This window comes from Indicator indicator, chromosome 2 (assembly GCF_027791375.1).
Source record: "Indicator indicator isolate 239-I01 chromosome 2, UM_Iind_1.1, whole genome shotgun sequence".
In the NCBI taxonomy this organism is placed as follows: domain Eukaryota; kingdom Metazoa; phylum Chordata; class Aves; order Piciformes; family Indicatoridae; genus Indicator; species Indicator indicator.
Genome location: NC_072011.1, coordinates 51,823,487 through 51,837,826, shown reverse-complemented (window position 1 = coordinate 51,837,826; position 14,340 = coordinate 51,823,487). Strand labels below are relative to the sequence as shown.

Genomic DNA, 14,340 nt, shown 5'->3' with positions numbered 1-14,340 from the left:
GCTGTGTACTCACCTGTTAAGTTAGGCTTGAGAGGTTATCTTTAAGTTTGGGGGTGGGAAAACTCTCTACTTACCTGTTGTACAAATTTCTGGTCAATATATCGCTTTGCAATGCTAGGCTGAAAATCTGGGCTCTCCAAAAACCTCAAGAAAAATTCATACACCAACTGCAAATATTGAAATGAAAATTTTCAAGTTAAGTACAGTACAACTAAAATTTCAGCCCCACCACAACCACAAAGTCAGCAGTTCTATTCACATGCTTAAGAAGTACAAAATGAAACAGACACCTAATGCATCACTGCTTAATCAAAATCTCTACTGCAATTTGTTGAAAGAATTACAGTATCCCAGAAGAGTCAGGTCTTAACAAATAATCTACTGAAAATAACACTATTAGACAAAAAAAGAAATTCTAAGTATTACATGTATTCTCATTTGCTACTATATTAAGAACGTATTATATAGAAATGTTACCAAACACTACTCTACACTGAAAATAAAATTAAGTGCTCTGTCATCCATAATTCCAAAAACGAATGAAGAAAATTCTGTTAAGTGTTCCTGAACTTAAATTTCAGCTGTGAACTCCAAAGCCATATTGAAAAGTTAAATGAATATGCAGAAACTTACAAGCCTGGCTTAACATAGTTTCCTATATCTTGGACACTCAATCCAAACAAGACCCTCTGCAGGTTCATCTTCAACATCCTTTCTATTTTGTAGCATACTTCTATTGAGTTCAAGTCCCCATTTGCTATGCTGGGGACACAACACCCACAGAAGGAAAAAGCAGACAGCAGATAGAGGAAGTGAGGGCTTGAGGTAGCAGAGAGGTATAATAAAAAGCCAGAAAACAAGTTCCATATTTTGGGGTTCATCAGAAGTCCAAGACACAAAGTACTGTACTTGCATAACACTGACAGGCTTAAAAAATACACACAAGGCATCTCTTAGAACTAAGAGTTGAGGGAAAAGATGTTTTACAATTAAAAGTACCATACAGGGCTGCTTATGCTATCAACATCTATTTCTTAATTCCACATTAGTTAAACAGCTCATTAGTAATAACATTAAAATACAATTTAGATACAGTAAGACATCACTGACTGCACTTCCAAATAAAACCCACACAGAGCTGTGGCCATACTCAGAGGCATGTATTTCAACTATTATCACTATGAGGACTTATTAACTGAAGAGTCAACACTGGAGTAACCCATAATTATAATTAGGACATTCACTTGGGAGAAAGTGCTTGACAATAAGTGCTTTATTTAGAATATCTGAGACGACAGTTACTTAATGCATAGCCTCAAGAAGGGCACGTTCTATCTGCAAAGCAGCACAGAAACACAAGCTCCCCTTTGCTCCTTCCTCCCCTCTGACAGGCTGCAACAAGAGCTTCTCTTATCAGCAGTTTAAATGCGTATCAATTTCATCTAACAGAGCTGTATTAAAACCCAAGCTTCCCTGTACAGTCTTCTTGTGCACAAACACAACACAGCTGCACAACAGGCAATACAGGACAAAAATTTTTTTTTCAGCTTGGTAATGGGCAATCCAGTAATACAATTTTTATTCCAACCTGAAAAAGATACAGAGAAGGAGCCACTAGAACTGTCACAGGATAGAGCACCTTTTACAAGTGAAGACTAAATTGGCATGTTTTCTTTTCCTTGACGAACACAGGCTGGAATCACAGAATGCTAGGGGCTGGAAGAGATCAAGTCCAACCCCCCTGCCACAGTAGGAGCACCTACAGCAGGCTACACAAGAATGCATCCATCTGGGTTTGGAAAGTCCAGAGAAGGAGAGTCCACAACTTCTCCCAGGAGCCTGGTCCAATGCTCTGTCACCTCCACCATAAAGAATCTTCTCATGTTGAGGGGAACCTCCTGTGTTCCAGCTTGTACCCATTGGTCCTTGTCCTATCACTAAGCACTGCCAGAAAGAGACTGGCACCTTCATTTTGATACCCACCCCTAGGATATCTGTAGCCATTAATAAGATTCTCTCTCAGCCTTCTCTTCTCAAGACTAAACAGCCCCAGAAAGGACAATTATTGCTTTACATAAATAGATACAGGGACCATGATAAACATCAAGCAGAAGAACTAAGTTAAAGCATAATGGTGTAACATCTTGGTATAAACTGTCCAAGATCAAGTTTAAGGTATCAGTCAGGATCAACACCAAAGTAACAACTCATATATAAAATAGAACAAGTCAGTATTAGTCTATAAGAGTCTCAATAGATGAGAATACATGTAATTGGTCATCCTCTATTGAGATGCCTCATTTCTAGTGTACGGAGAGTGTGCTTCACAAACTCACATGCAATTCCAGAACCATGATTGCTGCTATTGTTCTCTAGAGCTCAAAAATCCAGTTTCTGAGCTGCATCACAGGGATGTTTTGTGCACTGAATTTATGCAGTTCTGAAGCTTACAGAATCACCTGGCTTCCTGGTAATTAGTACCAGTGCTCCCAGAACCTGTATAGCTGATAAAAGGTATCAAATAACTTTGGAAATTCTTGGGAGCTGCGGGAAACTCACGAAGCTTTATCCAAGGCATTTCAGGAAGCAAGCTGCAATGGCTATTTCTGGATAGTCAACTTTCCCTTCCCCTGTATGCAAGTGTTTGCAAACTTAAAGCTGTAACAACTATCTACTAGGATGAATTCTACCCAAATAAGTTACTGTCTCCTACTCAAATAACGAGACAAGTATGCTAAACTTTAACTGAAGCATTATCACTGGAAATACTACATCAGGGAGAGCCACTGGATTTAGACTTTCTCAAAAACAGTCTTCTTGGATTAAAGAGCTATGAAATATAACTCCTATTACTTCAGTGGTCTGAACTTCTTTTATGCAGAAACCACTAGAATATTACTGCTTTAAGCTACCAATGCCACCCACTCTGCAATCCCCCAAGCTTCAAAGTGGTTTTAATGCCAACTGTTCAACCTAGTTTGGCTGTTACAAACCATATTGAGTATTGCTTTGAAGCAGTACCTTTCAAGTGGTGCTCCTTTTAGTGAAGGTCTAGAGTCTTCTTGTGACCACACACACTGGTATCTTTTTAAGTCATTATCTATTATGTTATTTTACAGAGAAATGACAACAGATTGAACTGGAGAAGAGTAGATTCAGGTGGCTGGAGTTTTTTCTCCTCCCAGAAAGCTGGCCACCTGATTGCCAGATGAGGACAGAATTCCGAGTTTGTTTTTAACTGAGCAGCCAGCATAGAACCCCCAAGTACTTCTTTAGACTATATAACAAAAGTAGTAAGTTTTGATGAGGGGAAAGGAGGGGAGGGGGAATGGATGTGCACATCCCCTTCCTCCATACACAAAATTGGATGTTTCTAGCAACTTTGTGCTCCTGGAGGAGAATTACTAAGTTACCAAAACCTCAGTCTTCTACCCTCCGGTAGCTGAAAGGAGAGGGAAACACAGTTTCCATTGTGCTGCAATGAGCAATCTCTTGCAAGGACAGGATGAACAAATAATGCAGGAGACTGAAATCAACAACCAATGATCAGACAGCCTGGCCAAAATCCATTTAGAAAAAGGTAGAGGAAAAGGATGAAAACAAAATTTCATATAATACCATGGGCTACAATGCTCTTTCACTTTCTCATCTAGTTCTGCTATAGCCATTTTTTTATGACTTAGAATCAGCCACAGGTAAGTAAGATCAGAATTACCACAATCTTTAACTGGCAGTTATTTTTCATGGTAAGTTGTTTTTTACTTGATTTGAAGTCTCAGATACTACCCTGAAGATGTACTTTTTATAGTTAATATTAGAAGTCCAGTTATTAAGAGCATTTGCTGATACATTAGAACTGTAATACAAGGACAGAGTAGCACTTTAACTCTCTGAAGAAAGGGGAGAGAATGACTTGCAGATGTCTAGTAGCTATTATTTTCTACCCACTACTAGGAGTTGCTACATTTAAGATACTACTTAATACCTTGATGATGGCAAGTGATATAGGTTTTTCAACTTCTCATTTAATTGAAAAAAAAAAAAAATTATCAGCATTGCAAATCAATCACGTGGTTGATACAGCAATGCTACAAAAATCGTGAGATTGGCATAGGAGTGCAACAATAGAATAACTAAGCAACTGTTACCAAACAACAATGCCTATATTGTAAAGTTTTTGCTTGAAAGGAGGGAAGAGGCTGGGAAGAATGAGGAGGTACCTATTTCTTGCTCAGAAGGCTATTAGTCCATTTTGTATTACTGTCACAAGAAACTGAGCTGTTAATATCCACTTCTATTTTACTGAAATCACACAAAAACGTTGCTCAAGGGCAGAAAACAAATCTCTAAGAGAACATAATTACCTAAAATATCCATATATATTTTAAGACATATGTATACCACACTTCAACCATGGAATTACTCATTTTAGAAAAGAAAAAAGCATTTGAGGTTTGGAAGACTTACATCCTGCCGTTATTTAACGACATTAAGAGAAGTTTCAGGGTTTTTTTCCTCCCAATATAGAAACTCAATTGTACTATAAAAGCAGCTTTGATGTTCCTAGCAAAGACACAAAATGATCCATTCACAATTCTTGCTTTACAAGAAGGCTTGAAAATAAAGGAATCACATACCTGTATGTGTGGCCACGAGGCTTCAAGAGTTGGTTCATCTTCTTCTGGATCAAAATCTGGGTTATCACTAGGTGGAAGTGTTCTGAAAATATTAGCACTAATCTGCAAGAGAAAATATATTTAATTTCATAAGCTTTTATGCTTCCACAGATCACACAGAGTAAGATACTGCTTTTATACTAAAAGTACAAAAACCAAAACGATCTTAAAAAAAAAAGGTAAAATAATAAAGCACTTTTATTATTTATTTCTCCAGCACCTGCTAAATCCAAACAACCAAATATCTGAAATAGGCCAAAGAAAATAAGAAAGTAACTTGTCTCAGCTGTTTTACAAGTGTATAGCTAAACACGGTCTACTTAAAACTTTTCTCTGAAACCGTGAGTTAAAAGAAAAATTGTTTCCCCTTAAAAAGACAAGTTTTTAATTATGTGACACCAAGAGCTGGGGTTTTGTATAAAACTGTGATTAACCAACTATGATTTAAACAGAGCTCTCTTCACATATAAGACAGACAATCCCAAAAATATCTCTAATTTTGAAGTTTTTCATTTAATTTCAAGATATTTCTCACTTTCAAGTAAGAGCTGAAAAACTGCTTAGTTTTTCACCTTTCATAATCTCAAGATATTTCAAGGTTGGGGGAAGTCAGAAATACGTAATAATTGTAGCTTGTTGACTTAATAGAACAACTTTTTTCAAAGCTAATTAAAATAGCTACCAAGTTACTTTTAAGCATGGCATAGTCATATGAAATCAATTTCAAATGGGCAAGTTTAAAAAGCTTCTTCAGGGATTTTTGAAGTATATATAAATCTGGATAAAAAACTAATCTTTCAGATGTCAAAAGAAATGTCATCTTTTATGCCAGATGTAACATACTGGATTTAAACTCTAACACAAATTAAAAAGAACATGAAATCAAGTTAGCTTCTGCACTTTCTACTCTCTTTTCAGGAACATTTAGCCCGAATTTTCCAATCATTTCTCAAACCCTTCAGTTCTTTTGACTAAATCTGTTTCAAATAGCTGCTAATCACCCAAACCTACTAAATACAAAAGAAAATGTTTGACACTTTGCAGCAATTGCTACTGCACAGCTTCCATGGAGTCTCCAAGGTGTTAGATGAATCCTTGCACAAGGACTTTAAAAGATCCCAAGGTCACCCAGCTGGCTCTACCTCATTAAACAACAAATAAAGCTACTGCATAAACTGACTTCTGAATTTCCTCCTAAGTGCTTCATTCATTGGCACACAGTAAAGCTGCAAGCACTGCTGCTCTGGAGTAGAGGGGCAATGATGTTCTGTACGGATGGGCACTACAGTAGTCTCCTAGTTTACTATGCAGCAGGAAAAAACCAAAACAATACCAAAAACAACCAACCAACAAAACCAGTACAATTGTCCTTGAATGCTGTAAACACAAGGCACCTGGGATTCTAGAGCACAAGAGAAACTGTCCAGGGCGAGAGGAAGTGAAATAGAAGTCAAATAATGTGAATTTTTAATCAAGACCAAAGCCCATGACTGTAATCCTGGTTTTGTAGTTTGTTATTGCCTGTTCTTATTAGGTATCCAACATAAAAATCAGCCTCTCACATAGATTTCCCTACATTTGCTTACAAATATTCTGGTAAAATCTATGGAAAATGCTTATTTTTTCCCAGATGCATCTTGCTCAACGGAATCATCAGCCGTTTAGCACAGATCCTCAGAACACAGAACGCAAAAGTTTCAAGCCCAAAACAAGGGTACCAACTACTTAACATACTTCTGTAACAGACACATACCAAGCTGCTCAGCCAGATCTTTAAAAAACTAATTTTCAGAGTATTTAGTACTTCTACAATTACGGTCTCCTGAGAACATCTGTAACTTTGAATAAACAGTGTGCCATTTTTATGTACTAGCCTGCCTTCCTAAAGAACTATTTACTTCATTATGTTTGAAATACTTTTGCTTCCTGTCTCATTTGCTTCTTTCTAATATCTTGCTAATATTGATTATATAATACTGACCTTGCTAGTATTGTTAAAAAAGTTGTTAAAACCTTTTTTTTTTTTCCTATGGGCTGATTCTTCTCTACATCCTCTTAAACTATTTAAAACATCCCTTTTCCTTCATAAGTGGGATCTTCTCACAAAACTGATTTGAGAAATAACAAATCACAAAAGGCTTTTATAGCTGGATAGTTTTCCAGAGAAATACAGTGTTACTGTTCTAAATTAAATCTCAGAAAGTTTTGTAAAAGTGACATACTGTCTGTAGATTCCCAAGAAGCTAAGCACTTGGAGAGAAATCGATTCAATGCAGTTCTAATTCCTGAACATGCAGATAGCGATACCAGATGGGTTTTTAAGTTCTGAAGTCACAGCTTGTGCAAGCTTCTAAGACAAATTTAATTTACCCTGAATATGCTGGTGGGGAAGGGGAGGTGGTTGGCAGACACAAGGAGATACACGAGTTATGTGTGCTGGAGGGACGCTGCTTGTTAGGCTTCCAAATCTGTTAAAGGCTAGAGCTTTCTAAACTTCCCAGGGAATTTTAGAACTTAAAATACTCATAATGATAAACCTTCCCTTGCTGTTAGCTTCACAGTAGGTTTTACTGACAATTTCCAAACAGAGAAGACATTAGTTTTAAATGAAGGAGGCCAAAGACCACTGTACTAGCCCTTCAAGACTATTTGTAAGCAAACCTCTCCTTGGTTAATAATTCAAAGGCTTTGGCAAAGAAATTACAGGAAAATCAGGTTACCTAGCACCAAAAAGATGACCTACAGTGCATGTCCCATGCATCTGCCTAAACAAAGATTTTTTTTTTTTTTCCCCCCAAGAATGCTCCCTACCTCAGGATGCAAGCAGACCAGGGACAACTACATGAGCCATTATGCAGTACTAGCCCAACAGCTATCATGGTAACAGAGACCATGTGGAGGGAGGGAATGCTAGGAGACTTCCTCACCTGCACAGACTTTGCCTATGCACTGGTCAGGAACAACATTTATTTCCTCTTGGTATCTGTAAGGGATTGTTGATTTTGCCTCCCCAAGACTCAGGCGACTCCAAGGAAACTGGGCTGCTTCCTCTGCAAGCTGGAGGAAAGGTGTCCCAGGCCTAGGGAAAGACAAGGGGCTTTGGAAAGAAACTGGCTCCACTTCTGCCACTGTTTGGTTTGTTTGTTTTTTTTTAGGGAATGTTGGTGGTCTGTTCATCCTTTACCACCAGTTAGATGACAGCTGGGTTTTAGCAAGCCTAATTTCTACTTCTTCTGTCCCAAAACACTGTCCTTCAAATTCTCCAAAAAAATTCACATGCTTTTTCTTTTAATGTAGCAACACTGAACAGTCTACAATTTTTTTTAAAAAGGAAAAAAAGAAAAAAAAAAAACAAACCCACTTTTAAACCTCCTAGAAGTTTTGCTACAAAGAAAGGCCTCAAGCCTTGACACATGTGTTGTTTGGAGGGAGAGACCCATCCAGAGTTTTTTTCTGAAAGCTGGTACTTGGTCCTAATTCACAGGAAAGACCTGTTCTGCTGCCAGTTGCCAGGGAGACTAGAAGTACTATTCAGGCTTGGAAGGATCTTTTGTCTCAATCTCTGAAAAAGCTTTTACTGAGCATTTAAGGCCGCCTTCATTTTCTGTCATTTTAGGGGAGAAAAGTAGATGGAAATTTGTCATAGAAGGGAAAACAAGCATCCAATTGGCCAACTCAATTGTACAGTAACAATCTCAAAAGAACAGCTCAACAACACCTTTATCCAAGAAAACAACCCCAATATAAAAGAAGATCTCCCTTCATAAAGCATGACAGGATTGTTAGTATACTCTTTCTTCTAACAAGAGGGCATGGAGAGCACACATAACAAGAAAATTCTGCAAGGATTCAAGTTTGCTACCATCAGGAAAAAAAAAAAAAAGCCAGAGAAGAGGTGGGCATATTCTGGCCTTTATTTTTTTTCATGTGTAAAAAACATTTAGGACAGAAACACAGGTCCATTAAAAAACAACTATAGAAAACCCCACTGTGTCCTAGATCTTTCATAAAACTCAGTAAGCATCTGGTGATACAGCCAAAACAATTAAAGATCTGATTAACCATATCAGCTGCTCCCAGAGCAAGAAAGAAAACAAAATCCACCAAACAAACTTAATCTTGCACTGTATAGAAAACCACAAAAGTTATGGTTTGTAGGCTGGAACTGCTCTGCTTACATTCCTGCCAGCTACTTTGAAAGTGATCATTGTGCCTGCATAAAGTTAGTTGAAGTTGAGAGAACCATCACCCTAAATGCATGGGCAGTAAACATTTAATTTGCTTTTACTTTTCAGATTTCTAGGAAAAAAAAATATTTAAAAATATTTCCAATTACTGTCTAATGTCTTTCAATCGTGTTACCTGTACATGGAGTATAGGCACAGACAGCTAAAACATCACTTACGTGGCATTTGAAAATGCATATTAAAAAAAACCAAAACCAAACCAAGGAAAGTCAGCAGATAATGACCACAAATATTTTGTTGCTTATCCAACAAGCCATTTGTAGAAATTTCACAGGACGAGTCATCCTGTGGTTTACAACTTGAGCAAATCACTTAGGCTACTCCAGCACAGCTCTCCTAGGCCAAAATGGTACCAACCTACAATTTGGAAGTACTTCCAAAGTAATATTGCTTTCTTAACTGATAAACCTCTCTGTTGACACTAATATCAGCAAGAAGCTTTACCAGAAAACTTCAGTCTGTCACTCCACTGCCATTCTTAAAGACAGGCAGCTCCAAAATATTGTCATTTTCTGAGTGAGAGCAACTTCAAAGCTTACCCAGACTGCAAGCATCTGCAATATACCAGTTCTTCCATCTTAATCAACCTGAATGCATTGTATTTCAGCTACTAATTAAAAAGTTGTTTGTTTTTACAAGCCTTTCTAAACAACCTCGTAAGCCAAGTTACCATTAACAAATTACACTGTATTGTATAAGCAGAATCAACAGCAATTCTGAGTCAGATGCCATTAGAGCCATAAACCGATTAAGATATTTTATTAAAATCCAAAATATAACACGAGCATTTTACTCACCATTTTTACTATGTCAGCATAAGCTGATTCAACAATCACTCCACGATTTGTTGAAACATATTCAACCAGTTCATTCAGTGTTGCTCTCTTTATTTCTTTGCTTTTCAGATCTGAAACTGAGTCCATGAAGTCAAAGAGTACACAACACTGTTGCAACTTCTGACAAAAAAGATCCTGCTGTTCATTGAAAGTGGCATCTACAAAAGAAAAGAAAACAAAAAAAAAAAACCCATGGCTATCAGGTTTTTACTAGAGGGCACTGTATGCTTCATAGACAGCAAATTAATATGCAATATTGTTGGAAGTGAAAAAAAATTGTTTAAGAATATTAAAGACCTGCCATTCACAACTGGTGTTTCATACGAGAAAAAAAATGGATAAACATACAGCAGAAAATACATTTAGAGAAAATTAGTTCCTGAATTAACTTTATTTGAAGTACAGACACGAAAAAAGTACCAACTCTCCCTCACCAGAAGTCATATACATAAGCAGTGAATCATACTAACCTTCCATTCATCCGATTTGTCTCATTCTGTTCCCTAATCCCTTATTATGTAACCTGCTTAAAAGCTGTAAAATCTGCTTTGAAGGAACCTTGTCTTTTTACCCCAATGCAAAATACTTCACATGCTTTCGACATCATGTGATGAGTGTTTCTCCTGAGAATCAATTCCAATATTTCAAAAGGATTAATCCTGAATTCTTAAGCTTCAGTCTAACTAACTTATTACAATCTTAGTCATGTACAGTTCTCCAGATTTGTTTTTGGCTTATTAAGACCATTTGGATGACTCAGCATTTTCATTTTAGATTGAGTTTCTTTATCAGCTGATATGCAAAATTACTCCATTAGTATTGTTACACTTCAAAAATTTAATACATCCTTAAAATATTGTAGCTGTTCAAAAGTTGAATGATCACAACAAAAGCAGTCACACTTTTAACTGAAAAAGTGCTTTACTGTGCCTTTCATCCTTGTTTTCAACTGTTTATTGAGGTTCTAAGCCATTCCAGTAACATAGCATCACATCATCTATCATTCACTTGTTCTGTTAAAAAAAATAAAATTCCAATTTTATCTACAAATCTCATCCACTGAAGAATTTTCAAGACATGTCTATAGGCAGACTGCTACTCCCTTAGCTATATTCATTCACTGCAGTATTGATATTAGGACTGCTGTTTCATCATAAAGAAATCATCAAGACAAGAAAAACACAACTACCTTTTAACATCAAGTACTGAAAATCTTAAGTCTCATTTTTAAACTTTGAACAAATCAATAAAAGATCTCATGCTTCTTTTCATTCTTTTAGGACTACTCTATTTAAGCTTGATTTTAAGTTTGCATGTTTAACATCTCAAACACTGATGATGCCAGCCCCTCAAGTTTCTTACCACAACACCTTCCACTTAGTGACTGCAACAACAACAACAGTGGCTTTAATATTCAGTAATTATCTGATAGAATTATTTCATTTCCATAACCAAACAGTACTTGCTAAAACAGAATGAAACGCCACACTGCAATCCCAACCACTCACTCTGTCCTGGAAGTTCAAAGACCAGAATCCTATATTGTATTCCCTTTCTCCAGAACACAGTTCTCTTATTAACTGAGCGTAACTTCAGTGAGCTTTTAAAAAAGCTAGCAATTACTACTCTCCCAAAGAACAAACCACAGTTTTGAATCTTAATTTGGCCATTTTAAAGGTTTTTCTTTTGAGTAAAAATCTTGCAAGATGCTTACTTCATGCAGACAACTACAAAGACAGGAATTGTTACACTCTGCAAAATAATGAACATCAGCTGTGAAAACATTTGTAAGTTACATAACACTTCAGCTCAGATCTTGTAATATTCTACAGCGGATTGCATGAGTAAGTATTGTATCATAGCAACAAAGCAGTAACAGTGACATGCTGAGGATAAAATCCAAACCCCCTAATTTAAGGAACCGACACAGAGGACAGCTTTTTTTGACATTAGCCCCAAGCTGATAGCCAGATTCAAGCAGAAGTCAAACCTACTCTTGTTTTTCCTCACTACAACCTTAACTATAGTCCAAGTTACAAAAGCCCAGCAGCGAGGAAGAGCTAATGAAATGTGTTTAGCTGATGCTCAAAAAAATGAAATACCATTAACAAAAAAATTACCCAGAAGTTTCAAAAAAATAGCAGACAGCATCTTAATACTAACAGTGGTTAAAACAGACTGAAGATCTAAGGTTAAAATCAAGTAACAAGAACTACTCAGACAAAATAATCAAATAATTTATGACTTTCCTTAGAATATCAGAGAAATCCCTGCATTAGCCAATTTTAGCTAGACATTAGGGTGAGATCATATCTCCCCTGCCAAGCACCACCAGTCCATTTAATTAGCAGTCTGATGTATCTCAATTAAACATGCCTTCTTAAATGGAAAACCTACCCATTAATCTGCTTTGTTACTCTTACTTAGAAAAAAGCAAAGGAAGTACTCTTCTATGTGTACACTCATTTTCCATACTCGTGAGGGGAACTGTAAAACAAAGACATCTGCAAGAGATGTAAATTATGTGCAATCAGAGTAATAAATAAGGCAACAAGAAAACCTGCTATGCTTTATCAGCACTACCTGTCTTCATGTGCTCAAATCCCTGCTTGACACATAGCATATTTCTTCCAGAAACAAGAGGTACTATGGGAACCACCAAGTGATTTAGCAAATCTGTTTCTTGGCTATCATTGTTAATGTTTTTAAGCCTTGTCTTCAACTACCCATAAGTATGCCAGCACAATAGAAGCTAGACAACTCTATACCACAATAAAAATCATATTGCAATAGTTTATTACTGTTCTAGGAATAAAATAAACTGTGCCACCATAATTACATCAACACTGGAACTGTTAGCTTTGGTAGTTTAACAATCTGTGGCATGATTTTAAAACCAGTTTCAATTCAGTATCTAGGAAGATATGCAGCCCCCATCCCACATTCAAGATAACTGTTTTTCTTCAAACACCCTAAATATCATAGATGATAATGTAGGTTCACAGTAGACAATAGATGCATCAATAAAATAATCCTGTTGACAGGATGTATTTTGAAAGGAAGGGGAAGAAAAAAAAAAAAAGTCTGAATTCTATTACCAGCCTGTCCCTGCACTGCTACATGCTCTTGTAAAAGACACTTTAAAGGGAGAGAGAAAAAAAAAAAAAAAAGGACAGGAGACAAAACATGAGGGAACCTAAAGCAGGAATAAAAGGAACAAAGGCATTTAATCTTTTTTAAAAGAGTGTAAAAATACATAAATTAAACCCTACATGAGAAAATAGTCTATATACCATCTGATCCCTGTGATCAAAACGCAATTGCCTCAACTTTATTTTCTAAAGGCTATTCAACATAAGCATGGTTTAAGACATTCTTTAAGTCTACAGTTACATTCTTTGAAAGGTTGGTTGTACGTTGATCTGATGTTCTTGGGAAGGTAGCAAAGGGATTTTAGGAAACCAAAGAAAGCTAGTTCTTAACGAGGTATGATAGTCAAAAATCCTGAAGACAAATTTCCATCCGACACCAAAAGCGTTATTGTAAATTATGATCCACTTTAACTATGACTCTAGGGGTATTTATTGCCTGTGGCCATTTCTATGACAGATGGCAAAAATGGTTGTAACTGGTGAAAATAGTTCATTTGATCACTGCACTTCGTAATACTGGAATTCTCAAGTCATTGCTACCATTTATAGAAACCTGATAGTTACAGATAGTAGCTACAAGATCAAAGGACAAAAAGGTAGAAACAAGTGACTTGGAAGTTCCTCCTGAGCCAAAGTTATTAAATATTAGAACTGTATGATTGTACAGATTTGTCTCTAAATCCAACACTTTCAAATTTATAAGGCCATCAACTGAAGATTAAGCTTAGAATATTGAGTTAAAAGATTATTTCTTTTCCAGGAGGACCCAAACAAAATATAGTCAGGGGAAGAGAATTCACAATCACAGAGCTACCACCTAACTAGTATATAACTGGAGAGAAATACCACCCCATCACTAGGCCAGGGGACCACAATGACATCTTCCCACAGGATGTTTATCTCACGTTTACAGGCCTTTCTCCTGGAACAGAAAGATAGATAAATCTCCTTTGTTTTCTGTTTCTGAGTAAAGAGAATTGTTTACCAAAGATCTTGTGTATAAAGTCAGAGAACCTAACATGATCCTTGCTTCAGTAGTAGGAACCAGAATCTTAAACCCACAAAAACTCCTCTCGCAGCTACAGAAATTGAAAATTTAAAAAAAAAATACTCTCCCTGTTAATACAAATAAGCAAGTTGCAACAAGTTTCTAATACTTTTTTTCAGTATTTCTAGGTATTTCTACTTTTACCTGAAAAAGTTACCCCAGAAAGATGCAGAAGCCAGAGAAACAACTATGAAGTTTTCCTCTGGCAGCTTCTGAAAGCAGTTCACATACAGCCCTTACAAATACCTAGAGGATGATGATATTATGGAATAAAGTACTGCATCTCTCTTTACAGTAAACTGAACTTGCTGGACAATCCTACACTTCTGTGTAATTCCCTGACAAACTGAAATACAGACATGGATTGATACATCACAAGGA

General features: G+C 36.6%; 1 protein-coding gene across 1 annotated transcript in view; it reads right to left on the bottom strand.

Annotated features, from left to right (window-relative positions):
- PPP2R5A (protein phosphatase 2 regulatory subunit B'alpha) overlaps window positions 1–14,340 on the bottom strand; it is a 42,804-nt gene that overhangs the window by 15,294 nt on the left and 13,170 nt on the right. Inside the window, exons 2-4 of the mRNA XM_054398755.1 lie at window positions 9,721–9,917; window positions 4,638–4,739; window positions 75–167 (exon numbers count right to left, since the gene is read on the bottom strand). Coding sequence (XP_054254730.1) covers window positions 75–167; window positions 4,638–4,739; window positions 9,721–9,917 — 392 coding nt within the window. The remainder of the gene's footprint in view (window positions 1–74; window positions 168–4,637; window positions 4,740–9,720; window positions 9,918–14,340) is intronic.